Source organism: Canis lupus, chromosome 26 (assembly GCF_011100685.1).
Source record: "Canis lupus familiaris isolate Mischka breed German Shepherd chromosome 26, alternate assembly UU_Cfam_GSD_1.0, whole genome shotgun sequence".
In the NCBI taxonomy this organism is placed as follows: Eukaryota; Metazoa; Chordata; class Mammalia; order Carnivora; family Canidae; genus Canis; species Canis lupus.
In genome coordinates, this window is record NC_049247.1 from 8,724,752 (window position 1) to 8,751,040 (window position 26,289).

General features: G+C 39.5%; 1 protein-coding gene and 1 long non-coding RNA gene across 2 annotated transcripts in view; one reads left to right on the top strand and one right to left on the bottom strand.

The window, feature by feature from the left end:
- Nucleotides 1-1,990: 1,990 nt before the first annotated feature.
- LOC111092526 overlaps nucleotides 1,991-26,289 on the top strand; it is a 51,657-nt gene continuing 27,358 nt past the window's right edge. Inside the window, exon 1 of the long non-coding RNA XR_005379157.1 lies at nucleotides 1,991-3,026. This is a non-coding gene — a long non-coding RNA (uncharacterized LOC111092526). The remainder of the gene's footprint in view (nucleotides 3,027-26,289) is intronic.
- Nucleotides 5,282-24,891, bottom strand: PPP1CC (protein phosphatase 1 catalytic subunit gamma). The gene is given in 7 exon segments (NM_001003033.1): nucleotides 5,282-5,393; nucleotides 6,328-6,462; nucleotides 6,671-6,894; nucleotides 8,065-8,169; nucleotides 12,596-12,826; nucleotides 13,789-13,920; nucleotides 24,837-24,891. Coding segments are annotated over 7 exon segments (972 nt in total). The 3' UTR covers nucleotides 5,282-5,303.

Genomic DNA, 26,289 nt, shown 5'->3' on the forward strand with positions numbered 1-26,289 from the left:
AATGGCTCTAGAAGAGCAGTAAGAACAGGAGTCAAGCTGATGAGCAAAATCTAGCCAAACCCGATCCACGGATCCATGCATCTTATCATTTACGTTGCATGGTCTCCCAACTAAGAAACTATTTGAGTCAACTCCAACTATCCCTTAATCATTAGTTAGCACTAAACGTGAGAATATACTGGTGTCTGTAGGTGGGTCAATACTTGGAAAGATGTGATTTCATTTTGGTAAGTATCAGTTTATCAAATTTGTCTCCTCTGAAGGCTCCTGGAGTTGGCAAATGGAGCAAATCTCCAGCAGATAGCAAATGAACTTCTGCCAACCTCAGCAGAAACAGCTTTAACCCACCCGTTCTCCTGCCACACCTACCTAACTTGCCAGGGTTTTGCTGGAAAGGTCAAGCAGCCAGTCTGTCCCAGAACATAAGGACTGGTTACTGTTCTCTTGTATACCAGCCCTGAACAACTGGTGTGTGGGCTGGTCTTCTCTGGGAGACATGGTATTTGATACTGTGCTAATTGGGTGGCTAGAAGAAAAAAGGAATGCGTTTTAAAGTGGCTCCTTAGAATTTTTTCTACAGCTGTGCCAAATATACATCTTGGCTGAATGATTATTAAAATTCTGTATTGGTCACGGCCAAACATCACTATAAGAGAACTAGTTGTTTGTGACACAGGAATGAGTGTGAAATCTAGCCAGAAAAAAAAAAAAAAAAAAAACTTTATCAAACTGTCTGAATTTTCCAAAGTTTGACATTAGGCAGGAATGGAACTTTCTTAGCACCATCAGTTGATTTACTGTTCCTATGGCATCTGCACGTTTGTAATACTAAGTAATGCTCATTTTTACCTGAGGTTGATGGAAGAGAATGTTGTCTTGTGGCTGCCCCTACCACTGAATATTATGTTCTAATAGTAAGATAGTGACTTAGGCCCATCTTCCTTAGTTCCTAGACTTTAAAAAATCTGGTTGATGATTCAGTTGTACACAATCCCTCTATCTCAAGCTTTGTGTACTGCAAGATGCGTTCTATTTTCAGAAGCACTTAAGATTTTTGCCATACTATTTCCAATCTTTTGCATGCCTATTTCAAAATTCCTAAAGACTTTTAAGCTTAAAGTTCTTTCAAAAAAAAAAAAAGTTCTTTCAAACTTATCTAGATAACATTTTTCTACTTACTGCGTTCTTAAACTTTCTGATTACAGAAGTGTTCAAAACTAACTGAAGTGCTTTCATCCTGTAACATATATACTTCAAATAACTGACAAGTGACATAATCTGCACAAAATGCTTACCTGTATTTGAAATTGATATATGCAAGAAATCCAAATGCCACGTTTGAACTACACAGCAGCCATCATGATCAGCTAAACAGCAGTCATTTCTGTGACCACCCAATTGTTTATCATGCACTGATTCAGGAATGCCAGGAAGTTTCATTCCATTGGTCTTAGGATGTGGTTGAAAGCACTAATATCGTCTTCATTTTTATTCATCTGAAGCTGACATAGCAATCCACCAGGGGTGAATGAAAATCTATTTTTGCCTATGCTCAGACAAGTTTTCCCAAGTTCCTTTTTTGTGGCCATTGATGTAAATCTTAGAAATATCCTTCAATATCTTTCAGCTGCTTACTGAATGCTCATTATGTATAAGCCATGTATTAGGCACCTTATATGGGTTTTCAATCTTCACAATCCAGTCAGTATTCATAGTTCTCTATTTTGCAGGTGAGGAAAGCAAAGCCTGGGGTGTCCTATTCTTCTGGTCTAGGTTGATGCATACATCTGACGTACAGAACTGAAAAAAAGCAAATCATGAACCCTGCAGATTCCAGCTAGCTGGTTTGCAAGACTGAACGAACTTTGGGTCTGCCTTTTCCAGACGTGGGGAAATGGGCACATTGGGCTTCAAACCTTTTATTTTTTTAAGATTTATTCATGAGAGAGAGAGAGAGAGAGAGAGAGAGAGAGAGGGAAGCAGGCACAGACAGAGGGAGAAGCAGGCTCCATGCAGGGAGCCCAACATAGGACTTGATCCCGGGACCCCAGGATCACACCCCGGGCCGAAGGCGCTAAACCACTAAGCCACCCGGGCTGCCCGCATCAAACCTTTTAATCTACTTTTTGGAAGAACTCGTCTTGCCCACTCTGCCTCAGTTTGCCAGCTATTATCTTATCTTCACTTCCTAGCAGTTTCCTTTCAACCTTCCATCATAGTTCCACAGTAGAAAAACTCAGGTGATCTTTCCTTCCCTCAGTCTGAATTCTGTGCCTTCTTCATGACTCAACACTCAATCTTATTTGTTTCTAATTCCCATGTCCCATATTCCATTTATGTATCTGTAACTATGAAGTATGCCATGTCTGCATCTCTGTGGTTCATTGACAGGCGGGCCTAGTCAAGTAAGTACAAACCAGTGATTGCAAAAGATAGGTTTCAACTATATGATACAACTATTTAGCTACATAAGGATAGCTATCATCCTTCTAAAGGTGTTGTACTGGTGCAGTCATCTTGAGAGCAAGAATACTCAAAAAAAAAAAATCACACAGAAGAAAACTAGAATTTAAAATATTACATTCAACAACTGCATGTTTCCTGGTTGTTTCTTTTGTATCTGCTGAAAATATCTATCAGTGTTTTATGTGCAGTTAGTGCTCACAAGTACTTGGCTTGGCTGTCCATGGCTTAGTATCAGGTCATTACAGGCTATATATAATAGGTAGGTGCTACTTAGTACCTTAGAGAATTTAGATATTCAACCACATGAAACAACTGAGATTAATGATAAAGTGACAAACAGTGAATAATACTATTATGAGTCAAGCATTACTCTGAGCACACTACATCATTTCATTCAAGAGTCACAATGAGGCAGGTGCTTTCTAAGAGACACTGTGGCTCGGCATTTAAGTCACACTCAAATCGCACAGCCAGGAAAGGAGCCATGACCTGGACAGAATGTAGCCAATGGCAGATGTGACCAGATGCACATGAAGAGAAATTACAAGTGAGAATGTAAGGTTAGTGCAGAATAGGATTTATAAGGGAAGGCGCCAAGTTCTTTGGTCATATACTAGTTTCAAATAATTAGCGTCTAAGATCGCATGTCCTAAAACAAAGGTTGATTTTGTTTCCTACTTACCTGGTGCTGTGTCCTTTCTCAAAAAATTTTAATCAAGCTACCACTTCACGTTCTATAACCTGGGTAAAGAGGCCCAATTTTATTAACTATAGAATTCTGAAATCCTAGAAGTGACACAACTGATAATGTCCAGGGCACAGACTAAGGACACATGAAATCTGCCTTTGACATAATCAAATGCTGCTCATCTTTCTTCCTATAGTTAAAGAGGTCTGGGAGAATATGATAAAGTAAAATAATACAAGTTTGGATTTGTCACAATGTGGACAATGAAAAACCCTGGCAGGTCCAACCTCTCTGGCTGACAGGAGCATGCTGGAAGGGAAGTTGTGGCCAACGCCTCAAGACCAGAGACTATTAGTGCAGATGGGAGGCTAGACCCCAGCAGCCCTGTGCTTTTCTATCAACATGCCATCACTAGTTCAAACAGTCCCTTACTAGGAGGATTTCCTCCTATTCCCCGAGGGAAACCAGGTTTTGATAGAAGAAAGTGCTTTGCAAATGACATGCTCTTTGCCCACTTTTAATGTAAGAAATTAATACGCACTTCACAAAATTGTGACACATGTAGTATGATAGAACACTGTGTTCCATACAAATTGGGGAATAGAGAACAAAGAACTGTGCATGCAAATACTGGTGGGTTGAGCCCGAAAAAGAAAGTTGTTCAAGTGAACCCAGACCAACAGATAACTATGGGTGCAGGTGACATGGCAGCTCAGCAAGCCCCACATCTCCTAAACAGCAGGGGAGGACAGCTCAATCTCATCACCCTACTTCAGAAACGTAGTTACATCCAGGTTAGACCTCCACAAACATGAGCATCCATATTATAGTCCATCTTTGGAAAACAGACTATTTGAAGGAAAACAAATCCAAATTGAAACTGTGTGGTTTCCAGAGCAATTTATTCATTAAAATCTATTCAATATGCCATCAACAGTTCTCCTGTGTGTATTGTGCTGATAAATAGACACTGAGAGGATTTAACAAGTTCGTCGTTTAATAAGTCTGAATTCATTTTCACCACATGGTATTGTACACGGTCATCTGTTGAAACAGATTTCTTTTTAACAGATCTTAGTTTAAAAAAGTCATAGATTCTGTGAGTTCTGTATAAACTGGTGGATAGTAAGTTATTTCCTTTGTTTTGACTTATAAGCCTCAACTTCACCGCAGAATAAAGAATGTAGGCCAAAGAAAGCATAATCGGTCACTCGTATAGAACAGTATTGTTTCTATAATTTGAAGCTTTCTGAATGGACGGGTTCAGGCCTGATGTAACTGTAAAAAGATTACTTAATGAATAGACTATATGGAAATTGTACAAAATGTTATTAACTTTAATCATTAATACCTTAAATAGCACTATGTTACTAATTGCTATTCAAAACCAAAAACCTGTTTTTGAATCCCTAAGAAGGTAGCATGTGTGCACAACCATGTACACAACCTTGTACTTAGGGGTGTGTCAATACATATTTCAACAGAAACTTTGGCTTTAGGAAAGAGTCACAAACATTTAAAATAATGGCTTTAATCGTCATTTTGAGTATACGGTAAGGGAAGTGTGCTTTAATTAAATATACATCATACCAGTGATGCTGGCAAGGTTGAGTTAATCCTAATGTTGATAGCTATAAAAACTAGTTTGTACATGACAAGACAATGAGAGAAAAAAGCAATCCCTTTGAAACAAAATTAAAAAAAAAAATGTTCACAGTGGTTTGTAATCAACAGTATGCACTTTATGACAATAACATGTACAGATTGAGCACCCTAGGGCTCTCTTTATATCCTAAAGAAAACGAGCATTTACATTATTCATGGGTTGAACTGAATTTTAAAAAGATCAATTGTACACTTACCCCTTAGACAGGATAAACTGTCCTGGGGTGTACAGCTTTAACACCATCATTAAAGTTGTTTGCAAAAGGAATACAGAATTAAAAAAACAAAACATTTTTTCTTGGGAGTGGAGAATCTTTCATTTGCTGTTATAACCAGCAAATGCCATTCATTAACTCAAAAAATGGAAGAGGGGACCCCACAAACACATTATTTGAGCAAGCCGACCAATACACATTACAGTTTTAAAAATGAAGGTTATATACTCTATGTTACAAGTCCCAACTAGGCAGTGTCAAAATGACATCTATTTCTTTGCTTGCTTTGTGATCATACCCCTTGGAGGTGTTACAGGTCTCGTGGCATTCGGCTTCTTTTTCTCTGCAGGCTTTAAAATCTGCAAAGATTAAAAGATAGTGCAATTTTAAGAAATAGTCTCAACCCAAAATCTTAAGATTTCTTAAATCTCACTCAAATCTTTTGTTTAGAAAGGTTTCTGATTGTTTAAAACAGACCCAAGAACTCTCAAAGTCCCACTAACATATTAACAAACCAAGCTAACATGTACACATTTTGGTAATAAATGCTATGATGAACAGATGAAATACATGGACAAATTATTTGGCCTCTGGATAAAATGACAATTTTCTGAAGTCAGATCTTGTAGTATCTCTAGAGCAGTGTTTTTCAAACCCATAGGGAGCCCTCTCACAATCGCTGGGAGTTGCAAGTTTTCCCTGATAGTTGGTAAAACAACATTTAATTGACTTCAGTGGCTTTATGATTATGATTGGGCTAGCTTGAAATTGTACAAATTTAATCATAATAAGAGAATGAGAAAAAGATTCAGACAGACTTTACATGTAAATGATACTTTTGTGCCAAGTGAGGGCCAAATAAATGATGTCACGGTGAATCAACGAGTCTTATAGAAATTACAAAGAAGTGATGGGAAAAGAGTAATCACACAGCACATCTGGCATGTGGCAGTTAGTTCTACTCTAATTTTAGCTGAACATTACACTGACATTTTAAGTTTTAGATTTATAGTAAAAGAACTATAAGCACAAGGAGCCAATACTTTTTTTTACCCCACTTAAATAATGTAAAAACAGTTAAATTCAACATGGCAGCTAAGGTTCTCTGACAATTTCCCCCCCTCTTAAAAGGCAGTTCACTCATTACTGAATTAGAACTAACACTTGTATGGGAAAATAAAAACTTAGTCTACTCAACATAGATGAACAGTAGGCAGAAAACAGCAATTTCTAAAAAAAAGTCAGTAAAATTCAGCCTTAACAGTAGGAAACAATGTTGAAAGCATCATCTACCTGAAAAGAACACATTAGAGTTTCGTCCACACTCATCATGGCACCTGCATTGTCAAACTCTCCACAATAATTGGGTGCAGAAAACAGAGTGACCAACTGCCTCTTTGCAAAAAATTCATATCCATCTTCAACCACCTTGGAGAGAAAACGTTTTCAGTATAAGTAGGTGTAAACTGCAGGTGAGCAAAACTACTTTTCAGTTTCCCATTGAGTCTGATATCCTATAGGTCACTTGCAGAGACATTTTGTATGAATAAGCAATACCTACCCACTAAAATCAACAAGGAGAATCTGTGCTCACACACATGCTCTTAAGTGTACATGTAAAATTCAAAATCAATACCTGATGGGCTCTACATATAAGATCCAAATCATGCTTATGGAGAAATTTTGCAACCACTTCTGCACCAAATGTGAAGGACACTCCTCTGTCATTTTCACCCCAGCCTAAGACATCTTTATCGGGGTCAGACCACAAAAGATCACAAAGAAGACCTTGATCTGGTACATCAGTTGGTCGCATAATTCGCCGAATCTGCTCCATAGATTGAAGATCTGGTGATAAACCTATTAAATGGAAAAAAAAAAAAAAAGAGGAAGAAAATAGAACTTTAATATTCCATTTGCTTACAGAGATACTCCATGAGTCTAACATGGAAAGCTTAAACCTATGGCTATATTTTCTTATTAAGCTTTGGTTAGAAAAACAACTTTGAAAAAGCAATGCAATTTATCATATGCACCAATCTACAAGGCACAGTATGCTTAAACGGTATATGGAATCAGTTACCTCAACATACAGAGCTCTATAAAATTAAAATCTAGTGATTTATTAGACAACCACTCCTCAACTCCTTTGATGATAATAATGAACAATTGTACATTCTAGATTGCCAACCATTTGTAATGACTGTGTGTAGAGGGTGCAGATACTCAGGTGTGATGTAGCTTTCTAGGAAATTTGTGCTGTCCAAGGACCATCAAGTCTATCAGACCAGCTCAGATGCAGCTGACTTTCATCTGAATTTAAAATCACATGCCCAGGGATGCCTGGCTGGCTCACTGGGTGGAGCATGCAACTCCTGATCTTGGTGTTTTAAGTTTGAGCCCCATGTTGGGGGTAGTTTTTACGTTAAAAAAAAAAAAAAAAAAAAAAAAAAATCACATGCCCAGCTCTACCAAACCAGTTGAAATACAGGAGGGCAGGGATAACTGCTTTATTAAAATACATTCATTGTATTGGCTCTTTGACAGTTGTCTAATTTCTGACCACAGGCAACAAGAAATCCTTTTCGCAATTACTATCTTAATTAATTATGTCATACAAAGCACAACCACTGAGAAAAATAAAATCACTTTTAAAATCCAAGTCAGAAAAATTTCTGAAAGGAGAGGATGAAAAACAGATCAAGGAAAGTCTACTCACATTTTCAGTATTCTGGAGGATCTAGGATACAGCACATTAATTGCTCTTCATTTTATATTTAAAAACACTTTCTGCTCTATTTTCAAGTCAAACTGTTACAGAGCCTAGAATTCCCTGTAACAAATCAATTTCTTACTTTAGATTTCTATCCAAATGATCCTGGATGCACCAGAGTGGACCCATGATGTAGCACATCAATAAAAGAGAACCCTGACAGAGAAGTCATCCCAATGACAACTCATAAATGTCAAAGTGTATATACCCTTCAGAAGGGAACAAAATCTATCTGGAACTAAAATCAGCCCACATACCTCCATGACAGCAGAATATCTTCTCATCCACGATGGCTGCTATCGGTAAACAGTTAAAGCAGTCTGTGAAAGTTTTCCATAGTTTAATGTTATATCTTCTTTTACCTGTGAAAATTTCAGGGTGGTTAAAAAGAGACTGGTGTTCTGCAGGTTCATTCTCTCAGGACTTCTCCCCAAAATAAGGGGCTAATTACTTTTTAAGTAAACAAGAACTATGCTTTTATTAAAAATTCCCTGAAGGGTAGGTTTAACAGAACTAGATCTACTTTAAAATCCCATAGAGGTTTGAAATCAGAATCCTAAAGGTAATAACTAAGGATTATCATTAACCCCCAATCATCATTTGGTAGCACCAACTCTGGAATCTAAGTTGTCTGTTTTGTCTAATCTCAACCCACAGGCAATTATGAACAGCTTATGCATGTGCCATTACCATCTTCCTTCTGAGGAAGCTTCATAAAATTAACACTCATTCCATCTCCCACTATCAATAGCCCACTGGTACCAGATCAACTCCTAGACCTACACACCCTAGAAGGTACAAACGAGTATAAGGGAATATAGATTGCTTACTACAGACACTCCAGGATAACTTCCTAACCCTGCCATAAATGCTCAGAATGTCCCCCAGAAAAACAATGTTATAGGGTGGTTATATTTCCCTTACCAGCCCCTATATTCCTTGCATTCTGGAGTCATAGTGTGATTTAGACAAAAGCAGGACTCTAAGGTACTGTTTTCATTTATGTTCTGAGTTTAAAAACCTACTCATAAATTCTGGAAGCACAAATCTGTCTGAATTGGGTTGAGAACGGCCCAATTGTTGGGTGCCTTTCTCCTGTACCCTCTGTACCAGAAAAATCAAAGATCAAAGCACAATCTTCATTCCTAAATCCAAGTTTGTCCTTCGACTCCTCTCCTTTCTTATTCTAGGGACATCTACAGGTTTAAAGCTCAATCTCTTAGAAAGTCCATCAGTCCATCCTGCTGGCCCAAGCAGCAGGATCCTGAACCACACCTTCCACTCTACTGCCAATCAGCTGGGTATGGAATTTAGCACAGAGTTTGGAATGTAATACAAATTCAAAAAAAACGTGACTTCTACCTCTGTGTTGGAAGACTTCCTTTCTTACTAATAATTCGTATTTTTCTATGACTGGGTATAACTCTCACCATGGTTCACCCTGTTTTGTACTTCTTTGGAGGTCAATAATTCACTAATTCCTTATCTTTCTTCACTGGAGGGTTCTGGAAACCAAACAGCATTCCTCTCTATAAAAGGCTGAAAGGGAACCTGTACACAATCACCACCTCCAATTTTCCAACAATGATAAAATAACAAGGGTGGGCTAATCCTAACCTCCATTCATAAAAGTGATTTGGTTCCATCTCCCATTTTCCACAGAAGCTTATCTCTGGAAGACCATCCAATGGCTAAGGACTCGCTTGGATTCTTCCTTTGCCTACATGTTGCATTTGCCAGTGCTGATAAATCCTCTTCCTTCTTGAAGTCTGTCTGCTTTGCTCCCTGATTCTTTACTAATGCAATACACTCCAGCTTGTCTTGCCGATTCCTCTATCCTTATTGGCTCCTTCAACAAAAAGTAGGATTTTTCCTCCTGTTGCCTCTGAGCTTCTTTCTTTTCTTCTTTCTTTCCTTCCTTCCTTTCTCTTCCTTCCTTCCTCCCTCCCTCCCTTCCAGACACAGAGAGAGAGAGAGAGGGGGGGGGGGGGCAGAGACACAGGCAGAGGGAGAAGCAGGCTCCACAGAGAACCTGACGTGGGACTCGATCCAAGGTCTCCAGGATCATGCCCTGGGCTGCAGGCGGCGCTAGGCGCTAAACTGCTGTGCCACAGAGGCTGCCCTCTGAGCTTCTTAACTAAGTCTTAGAGTCCTGCTTTCTGTACTCTCTACACTTCCTCTCCAAGGCCACTTCAGACCAGAAGGAACATCTGGCTCCAGAAAGGTTTAGTCTGGATAACTGCCAAGATCTTTTCAAACTTCCAAATCCAGGGATTCTGAGCCAGATCTCCTAATGCAGTTTCCTATTACTACAGATCAGACAGCTCTGGTTATCAGAAAAGGATAATACATATTCACATTTTTTCTAACAACAGATACTCCAGCTTTTCTAGGACTACGTTTTTGTTTTTAAAGATTTTATTCATTTGACAAAGAGAATGCGACGCCTGTGCACACATAAGCAGGGGAAGGAACAGCAGAGGGAGAAACAGGCTCTCCAACAAGCAGGGAACCTAACGCAGGGCTCAATCCCAGGACTGTGGCACATGACCCAAGCTGAAGGCAGACACTTAAGTGCCCCCCAGGACTGCACTCTTTATATAAAGTTAGGGTGGGGGCAGAGAGAGAAACTGTAGTACAGAAGAGTGCGTGTTATACTTGTGAAATAAGCTTATCACTTAAAGCAGTGGTTTTAAATTGTTCCATGAAAATCTACATTTTAATAAAGCTTTTCATTAGAACTTAAAATTTTAATTATCAACAGTTTTTTTGAAGTCTGTAAGCCATTAATTGAAAGCCATTTCTGTCAAGATGCCTTTCTGCCCACAAGTAGATTGTATGGCAAGTTATACCTGCCTGATGGGGGTGAAGGGAGCTTGAGCAGAAGGTTAATCAGTAAGTCTTGATGACCAAACAAGAACCAATGCTGACCATCTAAAATAATTTTTAAAGTTTCCTGCATTAAAAAAAAAAAAAAAAAGTTTCCTGCATTAAAAAGAAGCTGAATACAATGTCTTGAATATCCTCACACTTGGATATATGTCACAACAAAGAGATCATCTGGATTTGAGTTTCATCAATGAAAACATCAACGTACTTGCTAAACAGTGTATAAAAGGAATCTGCTCTAAAAAGTAGCATCTATAGCAAGTATCCAAAACACAATTTATAGGGGTACCTGGGTGGCTCAGTGGTTGAGGATCTGCCTTCAGTTCAGGTCGTGATCCCGGTATCCTGGGATCGAGTCCCACATCAGGTTCCCTACAGGGAGCCTGCTTCTCCCTCTACCTATGTCTCTGCCACTCTGTGTCTCTCATGAGTAAATAAATCTTAACCCCCCCACACACACACACACAATTTATAAAACTTGTTGCCTCTCATTTCACTACCTTAGGAGTAATAACTGCTTTACTGGTACTTCTGATAGACTCATTGTCAAAAATCAAATCTTCCTTGAGGCACCTGGCTGGCTCAGTCGGTAGAACATCTGACTCTTGATCTTGGGGTGGTGAGTTCAAGCCCCACATTGTGTACGGGGATTACTTAAAAACAACAACAACAACAAAAAAAAACCTTTCTGGCCACAGACTCAATTGCCCTAGTCAGTTCAGAACCCATCAGATTTTTCTTTGGTGATCCCTTCCCATCTCATCTTACCAGCTGGGTGTTAGGGCCTTAGACAAGGCAAACATACAACTGGCAGAGGGTGAGATTAAGAGAGTGAAGTCTAGAAATATAATCTTTCTAGTAGTGCATGTCTAACAAATGATCTAGCTGAACACATCTATATGGAACAGAGATGGAAAAACAGCACACTACAGGTTATGACTATAGTCTAGGGGAGGACCACAGGGACAATTCTTAACTGGTCTTATTATCATCACTGGCAAATGCAGTAGCTTGAATGAATTCCTTAACCACCTCTCTCCCCCCAGCCCAAAGCTCCTCCTAGCAGAAATGGTAAGCACAAAAGAAGGGTAAGGGTAAGGACTCAAACCCTTTTCTTTAAACATTTTATACTTATTAAACAACACTACAAAAACAAAATTCCACCTAAACTGGTAATTTTTAAAGCTTTAAGAATCTTCAGCTTTTTTTGTCAACTACCAACCCAAAGTGCACAACAATCCAAAATGGGTTGTAATATGTATAAAATAGTATACAAATGATTTTTTCGTTTTATAATTTTGCTTTCTCCTTTCAGCACATTTTAGGATAGTAACTGCTGTTTGTCCTGGGTACACATGTGCCAGAAGGAAAAACAAAAACAAAACAAATCACAAAATTTAAAAACCAGTTATTTATATATTTCCAGATATCATTTACATGAAATTACCTAGAAATCTACAGACAGAAAACAGGTTAGTGTTTGCCTGGGGCTGTGGTGATAGTTGCACAACCCCATGAATTTACTAAAAATCACTGAACTGTACACTTAGACAGATTTTATGGAATGAAATTATATCTCAATAAAGTTGTTAAAAACAGATTTGGACAGGTTCTCAGAGTTGTACTAAAAATTAGTTCAACAAAGATATTAAAGAAGCCACCACTGCAATCATTACTTCTTAATCAAATAGTCACATCATAAAAGAAACTAGGGCATTATTATATATACCGCAGTGGCAGTGTTATTTTTCTAACCTAAGAAAAAACAAGTTTATGAAATAGAAAACGACAGATTAAACATTTTATCTAAATGCTCATGTATCCTAACAAAATATTTGCCGTTTTACGATCAAGTATTTCAGTTTGAGGAAATCTTCCTTAGATGTAGAAAGTACTTACATTCATCGTAAAATCCATAAATTCTATTGATGCTGGCACATTCATGGTTTCCTCTGAGAAGAAAAAAATTCTCGGGATATTTGATTTTGTAAGCCAGTAAGAGGCAGATAGTCTCCAATGACTGCTTCCCCCTGTCCACATAGTCCCCAAGAAACAGGTAGTTGCTTTCTGGCGGGAAACCACCGTACTCGAAAAGTCGAAGCAAATCATAGTATTGCCCATGGATATCACCTAGAAGCAAGAGTTCTGTTACACAGTGCCCTCATACTATTGTTTAATCCACCAAAAAAATTTTGGAAACATTTTTTAAACATACACTGCATAACGGGATTGACCTCTAATAATGAAGAGTTAAATTTGACAGCTAACACTAATTTCCAATCTTCTATCATATTTTAGTTCAATTCAGCTTAATAACAATTTTAAGCATATGTTTATGTCCAGAATCTCACAGACAACTCAGTTAATTAAGAATTAATTTTGTGGAAAGGATTATTAATGCCCAGGTAGGCCTTCTTGCTAAGTAACATGGCTTTCCTTTCAGGTTGGTTGTTCAATATCAGATCTCTGGCAGCTCAGTCTGCAGGTTCTGTGTCAGTAGAACTGCTGCACTGCTAGTGTGACCCAGACCTGTGTGAACAAAGGTACACACACCACACGCCCAAATTCATTCAGCTCTCAATATCTCCCTGCTACATAATGCCATAGAGTTTACTTTAAAAATAAACATATAAATGTTATCAATATAGTCAAATATGCTAAAATATTTAGCATTACTCAGATGAATTTCAGTTTTTATACAGATTATCTCTATCATGTAGAAACAGACTACAAAACAGTATCAAAGGAGGTCTATTTTTTAAGCATAATGTTTTGCTTTAAGTGTAAATGTAATTCACATATATTTATATAGTTCAGACCTTTTATTAGCTCTCCATTCGGTGTCGTTTCTTTCTGATGCAATGTTTAAATTACTTTAGTGAAATAGTTTTTAGAAAATCTGAAGCACATCTAAGTAAACTAAGTCCATTAGAAATATTTATTCTAAAGTTAAAATTATTTAATTTTAAGTAGTCCCAGGTTATTCATAAATAGCAAACAATTCTGCTGGCTAATACAAGGACATCTATATATCCTCAAGTCACTCAATCAATTGCGTAACCAAAGGCAACTGTTCATGTGCCAAAACCTACCACATATTTTGAGTGGTGCTTCAAGTTCTAGTAGGATAGGCTGACTGAGAAAGATCTCTCGGGACTTTAAGCACAGTCCTCGGATTTCATTTTCCTGTAGCTGGACATTCTTACCAGGCTTGGACCCTCTCACTGTAGGGAGAAAAACTCCAGTTAGTCAAATGAAGTCAAGATACAATTTAACATAAAAATTATCTGAAAAGGCACAAGTTTTAATAAGGAGGAGGCAAAAACAGTTTAACCGGCCTGACTTTATTTTTGTAACACTTCTAAAGAATATGGTTTGTTTGTTTGTTTGTTTGTTTGTTTATTTATTTATTTATTTATGATAGTCACAGAGAGAGAGAGAGAGAGAGAGAGGCAGAGACACAGGCAGAGGGAGAAGCAGGCTCCATGCACCGGGAGCCTGATGTGGGATTCGATCCCGGTTCTCCAGGATCGCGCCCTGGGCCAAAGGCAGGCGCTAAACCGCTGCGCCACCCAGGGATCCCAAGAATATGGTTTTAATGCCTAATTATAATTGTAAAATCTTAGATAGGATTTTATTTAGTTGCATCTTCTATAACAAATTAAGACTTCTTACAGTATCCTGAACAAAGGGCCACACACTGTGTATGAATATTGTTAGAAAGGCATTCTTTTGCTACTTGCTGAAATCAGACCTGCTGCGGCACAGCCCAAGGCCTCAGTTTTGCATCCAAGCCACACAATCGGCCTTGTTCACCTATAGCCTGCCCACCAGACCCTCTCTTTCTGCCCCCAATCTTGTCTACTCTTCTCCAGCCTTACAAATGAATTAGTAGGGGGATCCCTAAGTGGCTCCGCAGTTTGGCGCCTGCCTTTGGCCCAGGGCGCGATCCTGAAGTCCCGGGATCAAGTCCCACATCGGGCTCCCTGCATGGAGCCTGCTTCTCCCTCCTCCTGTGTCTCTGCCTCTCTCTCTGCCTATCATAAATCAATCAATCAATCAATCAATCAATCTATCTTTAAAAAAATAAATGAATTAGTAATTGTAGAATAGATTTCAGAGATTGTCATGTTACTGAGTTGATTCTATGGATTCTTGTTTTAAAATGTGAGATTGCGGGATGCCTGGGTGGCTCAGCAGTTGAGCATCTGCCTTTGGCTCAGGACATGATCCCGGAGTTCCCGGATCGAGTCCCACACTGGGCTCCTGCATGAAGTCTGCTTCTCCTCCTTCTGCCTTTTTCTCTTATGAAAAACAAACAAAGAAAGACTGGAAGAACACCTGGATGACTCGGTTAAGTGTCAACAATTAAAAAAAAAAAAAAAGACTATTTATTTATTCATGAGAGAAACAGAGGCAGAGGTGCAGAAACATGGAGAATCAGGTTCCTCACAGGGAGCCCGATGTGGGACCTGATCCCAGGACCCCGGGATCACGCCCTGAGCTGAAGGCAGAGCTCAACTGCTAAGCCACCCAGGTGTTCCTAAGTGTCTGACTCTTGATTTCAGCTCAGGTTGTGATCTCAGGGTCATGTGATTGAGCTCCGGGCTCAGTGCAGAGTCTGCCTAAGATTCTCTCTTCCTCTCCCTCTGCCCACCCCCCCGCCATGTGTGTATCTTCTAAAAAAAATTTAATAAAAAATAAAAAAGATTGAATGCTCAGAACCTTCCCCCGACCAGTGTTTTTCAGAGGATGATTGGTATTTCAAGAGTTCTCTGAAAAAATTTAAGTGTTGTTTGCATTTTATTGAAACACACTTTAGGCTCATTGTACATACTGTACATGTTTGCTCTGCAATCTCTGCGATTGCATCTGTGAATACGATTATGCCTTTAGAGGGCAAAGGATGTCAGTGAGTGCTATAAGAAAGGTTTCTTAGTAATCTGAACAGATACAAAACAAAACAAGAAATAGAATAAATAAATATTGGTACAGCACTAGGTGTTGCCCACATCCGACCACGCTTGAGGTCTACTCCCCATCAAAGTAAAGCACTCCAGCCCTGTAACAGTTCATTTATCAGCAGGTAGGCAGGAAATGAAATTTTCTTTCTTTTCTTTTCTTTTCTTTTCTTTTCTTTTCTTTTCTTTTCTTTCTTTCTTTCTTTCTTTCTTTCTTTCTTTCTTTCTTTCTTTCTTTCTTTCTCTTTCTTTCTTTCTTAAGGTTTTATTTATTCTGAGAAAGAGCGAGAGCGTGCGAATGAACAAGCAGGGGGAGTGGCAGGGGCATGCTCCTCGAGGAGGGAGAAGCAGGCTCCCAGAGGAGCAGGGAGACAGATGTGGAGCTCGATCCCAGACTCTGGATCATGACCTGAGCCTAAGGGAGATACTCAACCAACTGAGCCACTCAGGTGTCCCAAAATGAAACGTTCTGTTTTGATTCCAGTTGTAGCAGATTAGACAGTCACTAAGTACTGCTTAAATAGCACTGAATTGCTAATATCTTAGCTTTACAGTTATGAGGTGGTCTGCTTGATGGTAAGGTATGGTTAAATACAGGCAGTGATTATCTTCAACTTGTAATCAGTCTTACTTCTCATTCTGTATAAAAGATTTATAAAAGCAGACATTCTATGAATTAGAACTGAAGCAAAAACATAGGACCAGACTAAATATAGAATGTTAGGTTCTAACATCCTTCCATCATGAAACCTAATATAAAATGATTCTGTTTCAACAAAACCACAAAATCTATCAGATTAAATTATTGTTGATAATTTAAATTTTATCAGTTTGGGAGGCTTTATATTTAACTTACAAAATCATTCAGCTTAATAACTAAACAAATTCAAAGCAGTAAGTTTAACTGGTTTGTATCTAGCTTTGTTCTGTAAAAATCTTATTTTACAGAGTGATAAAAATTACAAATAAAAAACCTGATGCTTGTTGATAATTTTTCCTATTAAAAATGGCTGTGTCCATTTACTGTCTAAGGCAAAGTCATTCTTCAGCCTGAATAGCCACCAAAACCCTGAGTTCTCTGAAGAAAACTGCTTTGTTTTTTGAGATTGTTTTGTTTTTTAAGATTTTATTTATTCATGAGAGACACAGGGGCAGAGACATAGGCAGGCTCCTCATCGGGAGCCTGATAGGGGACTTGATCCCAGGATCATGATCTGAGCTGAAGGCAGATGCTCAACCACTGAGCCACCCAGGTGCCCCAAGAAAAAGGTTTTGAACAGAAACCGAACACTATGTATCCTTCAATGAAAGACAATAAGCAAGAAAAGATGACAGGAGGAAAGGGCCAAACTCCTGAAGCACATAATAAAGAGAAAATGTTGAGAGAGCAGTGGAACTGGGAGCCAGCCCCAAGTTTCTGTACTGGTTTTATAGTCTTGAGCAAATCACTACTTTGGACCCCAAAATATGTAACTAAACTATCATCAATCTCCTTCGAATCAAAATATTATGAAATGAGAAGCAACAAAGATGAAAGCAAAGTAATGATAATTTTTGAGGGAAGATATGAAACACACATCTATAATACTACAGAGCAACTGAGCAATAAAAAAATGTTTTTTCCAGAACCACAGTAATTTTGTCTCCTAACACACAGCAGAGAATTCAAGAAACACTCCTGTCAGAAAAGACAGTAGGATTCCTGCTTCACTGGCCAGAAAACCCCAATCATTAGCAATTATACCACAAGCTTGGGCAGACTGCCCAGCAGGAAACTTTATTTTTGGCTAGGAGGGGACTCCTAGAAGCTTCTGGTTTTCAATCTCAATCTTTCTCAGCAGAGCCCCAAACTTGTGAATGAATAGTCCACTTTAAGTCTTTTAGGAGAGTATACAATAATTAATCTACACCTATATGTAACAAAGGCTGTACTTTTTATATGAATGCTATATTAAATCAATGCCATCAGATTAAATCAATGTTGCTAATATAAATTTTACCAGTTTTGGAGGTTTCCCACTACCACCTTTAGACAATAGTTTGTGATAGTTTTCTTATTTTGTTTTCCTGTTGGTCCTCTGGAGTGTACAGGTAAGTTAAAAAGCAATATTGCTAACAAAAATTATTCTTAATGTGCAATAAGGATTAAATGCGGTTTTTCTAGAACAAATCAAGATTTTGTACCTGAGGAACAGTGCTCATTAAATACAAAGCTTCTTAAATTCCCTACAATTAGCTCAAGCAATAAAATTATGAAAACAGACACCACCAACACCATCATCTACCAATTGGCAAATACCTGCTCATCCTTCAAGACTGCTTATATATTACTTTGCCCCGCAGAGCCTCTCCTATAAGCTTACTTTATGCTTTCTGAAATGCTTTCACAACACCTGGAAACTACTCAGGGCACACATACTTTGTATTGTAAATGCCATTTTGCTTCCACCTATTCATCTGGACGCTCTGGTAGACTAAGTAAAACCCAAGACTACATGACTGGCTCTGCAGTGTACATGTCCTTGGCCATTATGTGGCAGATGCTCAAAACTTGTTGTGTGAATGAAATCTGGATAAATCTCCAAGTACTGATGACTTGTGATATTAGAATTAAACATGTATTCTGGACTACATACTTTTAATTAGCAAAAAACCGGTGTCTGTGCTTTAAAATTAAAAAAAAAAAAAACAATAGTGTCATTTTCCTATCAGCCTTTAATAGAGCATTTTTCTAGTTGCAAAAATTTAGGACTAATCTTAAATTTCAAGTTGAAGATGATTTGGCTAACAATTAGAAGATTTCATAATGGGTATTAGCAGCCCCAAAACACTAGATATTTCGTAAAAATGGCCATATTGGCCAATAGCACATAAATCTACTTCACTATTTTCAACGTTCCATCCAATAGAATTACTTACAAGTTGTAGCTAACATTTATCAAGCACTCATCATGTGCTGGGCACTGCACTAGAGGGTTTTACATTGCCACTTAATCCTCACAACAATCCTATGAAGTTAGGCTCTGTCACTTCTGTTACAATCTGGGAGAGGTTCAGTGACTTGGTCCAAGGTCACAGAGCTTATAAGGACACCAGGCCCCACCGAACTAGGTCTAGTGGTGCTTCCACTATACTATTACCCTCCCAGCTAAGGATTTGTTCTTTACCAAAATCCTAATATATGGTCATTGCTTCCTAAGAAAATTCTGAGACAGGATAGAAAATCACAAAGCATCCTTACCAATGAGAAGCATTAAATCAGAACTAAATTAGGCAATCTGTTTAAGACTGTCAATACTTATTAACCATGCTTCAAACATTGAACAGAATAGTTGCAGAGTATCTACTATGTGCCAGACCCTCTGGACGCTGGTGATACCCTGGTAAACAAAATGGACAAGAATCTTGTCCTTTTCTTGTGGAAGACACAGAAAATTAAGAATAGGTAACTGCAGCTTGTTACAAATGCTTGACTACAACTATCCTTCCATCAAGATTATAAAACTAAAAGTTCACCTTAAGGGGATCTTCAATACCATTAAAAAGACAGAGGCTTTTATTTTTTATTTTTATTTTTTTTTAAGACAGAGGCTTTTAAAATAAAAACATCTCCATTTTATCACTAGTAGCTACAAAGAAAATTACAGTGTAGCTCTACTCAATAAACATTAGTCAATACTTACCTTGAGGTTTAAAGCCCTCCCTGTGGTTCTGTGTGCAACGGGAGAAACATGCACACAAAGGAGACCCTTAGTGGGAAATTCAAGAGTGGTCACATGTTACCTTCCTAATTAGTAGCTGCGCTAGTTCAAATTGTAAATATGAAGTTCTTTCAACAATTGCCAAAGGAATCCAAAATATTTCGACAAGAAAGAATTCCATTTTCCAGATGGAAGTGTTTCTCATAAATCCAGTTGTTAGGCATTGCATGGAAATCAGTAGGCACTGTAAACGTGTAGGTTAGTGATCAAGACATTCATATACCAATTTAGAACTTTACGACTTTTGAGTAAAAACCTTTATCTGACTAGAAAGATTCAGAAAAGTGAATTATAGCTGTTAACAGCAAAGGCTGTTCTGTAGAAACTTATTTATCTGGCAAATCATGAACACGAGCACATGATAGAAGCTTCCAGTCAATTTATCAAAAACAAACTGACAAAAAGTTGAAATAATAAAAGAATATTTTCAGTGATTATTTGCAATGCCAGTTTTTTCTCATAAGCAACACTAACTTTTCTGACAGCCTGGCCAAAAGCAAAACAAATGAAAACTATGCAAGGAAATAAGACTTTGGGATTATTTATGAATAATAAAAAAGTATTCTTCTTGCTCCTTAATTAAAAGTTCCTTAATTGTTAGAAGAAAGTCTTATTAAAGGAACAGTACACACAAAAAGAAAAGTTCCAGATGAATTATAATGAGATTTTAGAATCTAAAAATGGCACAACCAGCGTAAAAATAAGCCAACACAGACTTTGCAGTTTTAGGATAATCTTATTAAAGTAGGTGGTAATCTTCAGACTACTGCACACCATATTCATTTCAGTGACAGAATCAATAAATAACCTTCCAATATATGACAGATTTTGGAAGACCTCAAACCAAGACAAACAGTGAATACCTGCAGCATTAAATCTTTTCCACAAACAACTGAGTTCTTTTCTACAAAAAATATAAACCACAAAAATGTTATCAAGAATCATATGGTTTCACTGTAAAGTTATCAGCAGGAAGACTTCCCACTTTGAGAGCATCTGAATTGTTTCCTCGCCACACACTCCCTCATTCTTGACTTTACTAACTGCTGGTGCTATACTTTGTGCATTTTTTTATTGAAGTATGGGTGACACACAATGTTACAATGGTATATACTTTGGACATTTAGAGGCGATAGCAATTTTCTCAAGACAAATATTCAGGATGTAGTTAGAAAACACTATCTCCTGCTCTCCAAGTACCTGGAGTTTTCTACACCTACTGTGAAACCAGTTTATTGCAAAATGTTTCTTTTCTATTCTAACAACCCATTTTGATAAAATACCACTGAAGAGACCTGAGGTCTGACCCTTCATTTTAAGAGTAATTTTCATTTTCGTAAGGCTTAATATCAGTTGACACTCATTCTGGGCGCCAGCAAACCCTAGAGTAGTGGAGACACTGGAGGTTTCAGGTAAATAATTAAGACCTATAAGTAAATCATCTGTTCTTACATGCTCTGGATACAGGAGTCTGATCCTAAAACTCAGTAATTCATCCCAGAATTCCATTAACTCCAAAAATATAAAATCCTTCCCTATTCATCTTGAATGAGACTTCCAGTTTTAAAGCAATTCACATCAGAATAAGGTCTCCTTCCCATTTCAATCTTTAATGTCTTCTAATTGCCCTCATTGTAAATGAAGTTAATGTGAAGTGGGTATAAAATCATTATCAATCCCTGCCCTGCTTCAGGATCAGTAATCCTTACCTACCTCAAGTACACTGACAGGCACAGGCACATAATTTGCAGAACAGGTCGAAGATTATAGGACTGCAGTCTCAAAGCCATAAAACGATTTCACCAACCAACCTCTACTTTGACAACAGATTACTAATGCTTGACCCAGCACTGCCTCTATTTCACCAGCTGGGGAGAAGGAAAGCCTGGCCTCTGCTCTCCTGGCTTACATTTCCTCAAGCACATGATGACACAAGCCACCAACCTGTTAGATTTCACTGACGCCCCTGCTACTGACAAACAAGGGGGCACTTCAGGCATAAGGAGAGTAATCCTTTCCACGCTGTGGTTTAGGATTAGTGCAAGCTGCAGATCATGTCTCTCTTAGGAAAAGAGGATGAGGCCTACTACTGATATGCTGCAAGGGGAGGAAAGAGCAGGAGGCATTGAAACACAGACTTCTTGTAAATAAGGAAATTAGTAACATAAGCTTTGACATTACTGTCTTTATCAACAAAATGTCCTATGATAATTGCTCAAGAAAAGCCTAATTGTCAAAATTATCTGACCTATTAAAAAATCATTTCAGAAGTCTTATTAGAAAAGATTACTTTTGTTTTCTTTGATCAGATTTTTATCAATGCTTGTTGTTTTGCCATCATGCTTGTCCTTTGTATGATCTTCAAGACCAGGCACTGCTGCTTTTTTAACATTAGAATATAAATGTTTCATATTACACTAAAAAGCTAAATACATGGGTCACTTAATTTTATAGTTTCGAAGTATCTGAACACTATTTTCAGATGAACTCTTACACAGAGGATTAAGGTAGGAAATGCTTTCTGAGGGCCAAGGCAGAAGTCACATTTAAATCACTGAGGTAAGGAGAACAATTATGCAGAGCCTGACAAGGTCTTGCAGTTTGACAATGGTCATCTTCAGAGCAAAGATGCTTTTTGCAAATCAGGAAGTGAAATAAGTTACACTGCCTGCTGTGCAAGAAAAGTACTAGCCATCTCTCTGAGTCAGGTCACTTACAAAGTCAAAAACTGCCCTCTCACTTTTCTCCAACACGGTAGGAATATCAGACCAAATCAACAGCAGGCTTATTTTCTCTCAAAATCTCCCAACTTTAATAGTATAGTTATTAAATAAATGAACATTAGTTAAACTGAGTTTCAAGTTTTATCATCAGTGAGGCAGAGCTTGGATAAAACTTCCAAGGTGGGTCACCTAAGTGACCTATATAATCTTCACTTAAAAACAAAAAAAAACAAAAAACAAAAAAAACTTCACTTAAGAAAAAACTACTTAAGTTTAGAGTAGCAAAGAATTTCATAGCTACATTCCAAATCAACACACTGTTAATTTCTTAAGACCTCACTGAATTGCCTTTTTGGTACTGTTACCAAGCCACTTTTCAACTAAGCTTGTACAGTCTTAAAAGACCATTCTGAACATACAAAAAAGATCACAAAACTCATATGCCATTTTGATATACTTACATTTTAATTAAAATTCTTAGGGAAAAACATTTTGGGGGTATTTAAAATCACAAAATTTATTATCAACATCTTCTAACATGGATGTGTGTGTGTCCCCTCAATGGATCATCTTCAACCATTTCTCTGCCAAATTAACATTGATGAGAAAAAAGCAAATCTGAAGTATACAGTATTGTGCAGTAAGCCCATTCTGGAGGCATTAAAATGCCATGCTTTATTAATTTCAATGAAAAATGAAATATAAAAGAAAAATTCTAGTTTTCAAGTGCAACCGAACACATAAAGAGGAACTATTAAGAAATGATTAATCTCATTTTAGATGATTCATCAAGGTAAATCTCTTAGCATGATTTAAAAAGTAAGATTAAAATGAACAAATCTGTTATGTGAATGCAGAGTTATGGGCAACACAGTAAAGTTAATAAGACTTAGTTTTAAAGTTCTGATTATTCAAATAAAGTTCTGATTATTCTAAACACAGATTCCAATTTTTTGTTTCCTTAGTGAAATAAAGCTCATCTAATCTACCCATATATATCCCTGCACAGATATGCAAAAGTTAAAGCTTTTCATACCAAAATATTTAAGAGAAAGGTCCTTTCTTAGTGCAAACTGGTTTAATCGGTTTCTGGCTGGCTATGGCCTCATATAAATCAAAGGACCGTATTGACTATCATGAAAAATATAGTTCTTATAATAAATGCCAAGTACTGAATGAGTGACAAGGCTTTCAACCCACAAATGCCACCGACATTTCAAGAGCATTTCAGGAGACTTTAGACATTCAATGGGGTTTTCCTTTAAGAAAATATAAAAGTAAAAAATCTCAGCATGGATTAAGATATTTTCACGAGTTTCATCTTAATGACTTAATTATAAAAATCTGCAAATTCTAGTACCAGAGCTTCCCCAACTGTTCTTGCTCTGGACTCCATCTCTCAAGCATTTACAGTACAGTATTTTAGGGGAGAATTAAGGCAAAAAGCAGTTAAAACTCAGCCAAATCTACATTATCCAGCGCCCAAATCAAGAGATTTGAATTCTTCCAAAGTTTCAGAAAAAGACATTAGCAATAGTAGACAGGCTTGGGAATTCAGGTGGGCGTGGGGGGGGGGGGGCGAGGGGAGGTTCACTTCAGCGACCCTTTTTAAAATCCAAACTTCATCTGTATCCCACATCAATACGAATCAATTGTCAGGCACCTCAGGAGTCTAAGGGCAGCTAAAATTAAAGTTTTTTTTGTTTTTGTTTTTTTTTTTTTTAACCTGTTTAACCTCCTTCCTTCAAACATTAAGGTGTCTTGAACGTAGCAAGTTCTAGCTCCCGGCAGCCTGGGTTTGAAACCTCTCACTAATGTGTGACCTTGGTCAAGTGCCTTAACCTCTCAGTTCCTTCCAAAAAACGGGGGGAAAAAAACAAAAGCACCCACCGCTCAAGGTTGTTGGGAGAATTTATGAACTGTGTGTAAACCGCTCTAAGAATGTCTGACACAGAGCGCTTTAGAAACGCTATTCCTATAAATGTAATTATGAGATGCACCCGAAGCGCTTAATAAAGAGCCTGGCATATTGGAAAGATAACGAAACTGTCATCATCGCTGGTTTCACATTCAGTGGCACGTTTAGAAAAGAGCGCTGAGACCTCTTCGAGAGAAGGATAACTTAAGGGGAGTATTTGGGAAGGCAGGAGGGGGTCGGTTCCGACGTCCTCGGGGGTTATCAATGTTCGTCATCAAGTAACAAGCAATTGGTCCTCCGACCCCAGCCCCACACAAGAAAAAAAGCAAGACCGGACATTAGTCCCCAAAGCCGGTGGAACTCTCAGCCCCATCAAATTGGTTTCCGGGAGGACGGGTACCAGAAAGTAAGGAACACGCCGTCCTGCAGGTGGGACCAGGGCCCCCAGCCTTCTCTCTCCTCCGAAGACTGGTCCCATTTGCGGGGCGCAAAGGGGTACGGACCGGAAACGTGGGGGTGGGGAGCGGAGTTTTCAAATCTCCGGGAGGAAGGCTGCACCTCCGAGCAATGGCTGAGCGGAGCCGGCGGGATCCGCGGGTTGGGCCAAGTACGGGACCCCAGCCGGCCTCCCTCCGGCTGCAGCCCCCGGCCCCACGAGTCGACCGGCGGGGCTCGCTCCCCTCGGCGCTGCCAGCCCAACCAGCCTCCCAACTCGCCCCTCCCCCGCGAGCCCCCGGGGCGCCCGCCACCCCTCAGCCCGTCCGCCGACCCCTTCACCTTCCAGCAGCCGTTGGATGATGCTGTCGATGTTGAGTTTATCTATATCCGCCATCGCCTTCCACCGCCGACCCTCCCGCAGCGGCGCCGCCGCCGGCTCGCGCCCGGGACTCACACCTCCTTTCCCACGCCACGAGCACAGAGGCGGTGGTGGCGGCGGTGGCAGCAGCCGCGGCGGGTCCCCCCCAACCGCCCCGCTCCCTGCTTCCTCCTTCTCTCCCCACTGGAACCACGAGAAGAACAAAATGGCCGCCGACTCCTTAGCCAGTCTCGGTCGGCGCACGGATGCGCGCGGGGGAGTGCAGCGGCCCGGCCGGGACTTCTTTATGGGCCATAGGGCGCGCGGGAGGGGGCGGGACCAGAGCGCGAGCAGGGGGCGGGGCCAGATCGCGGGCGGCGGGGTGGGGGGAGGAGACGGTTGAGCGTAGCTGCGCTCGCGCGTGGGATCCCTCCGCCAAACGGGCCGAGCAAATAGGCCCTCTGGCGGGAGCGGGAGCTGCAAAGTTGCACTCGGGAGTTGGAGCTGAGGTGGCAGATGCATCTGGACGCTCTTGGGATTGCAGCCTCCGCCGGAGACTGTCCTTGAGGCCGGATGTTTACAGACTGGGCCATGTGAAAGCCCACCGGGAAAATTCGGGGGTCCTGGAATTTACCCCCTAAGATAAATCTGGGGTAGAGGTGGAGACAGTATTAAAGTGAAGTAGGTTGACTTATTTTGGGTTCAGATTTGATGGAATTGGGGGACAGGGAAAGGTTTACTTTGTCCCTAATTTAAAAAGTCGTCTCCCTGGTAAATCAAGAGGCTCACAGTTATTCATTCTGAGTGGTGGGATTATGGGTATGTATAAATATTTGTGTGTGTGTGTGTTTGTGTGTGTGTGTGTGTGTGTGTGTGTGCGCGCGCGCGCTCTGTAACTTTTGCATTTGGGGGAAATTTTTTTTAATCCACTCAAAATTTTTTCATTATTTCTATCTTTGGATTATCTTTCTTGAACTCGGCAAGTTATATAATCATCGGAACAGTTACCCTGATTCCAGCCAGAACGACGGTGAACGACGTGTGCAAGCAGATAAAGGGAAAATTTGCAGATTTCGCGCCTTGGAGCTCGAGGCCAGAAGAGAGGAGGGAGTTTGCAGGGGCCCCCGGCAGTGCGGGTAGTGCAGGCAATCCTGGCTTCTGCAGACATCCTAGGAAACTTAGGCCGGTTCCCCAAGGCTTCCCAGTCTCTCTAAGTGCATCCCTCTCCAGGAAGCCACCTCAGGGGGCTACGCGTTGCTTTTAGCTGGGTTTGGAAGTGCAGCCCACATTCAGCAAAACATCTGCTCCCTTTCCTGACCTTTACATTTGTCTGTTTTCTCCTGCAGCGTTTTAGTTTGCAAAGCCCTTTCTCAACCCCCGAGAAATTAATTTTGTTTCTCAAGGCACGCAGGATGCATGTCCCATCTCCAAATG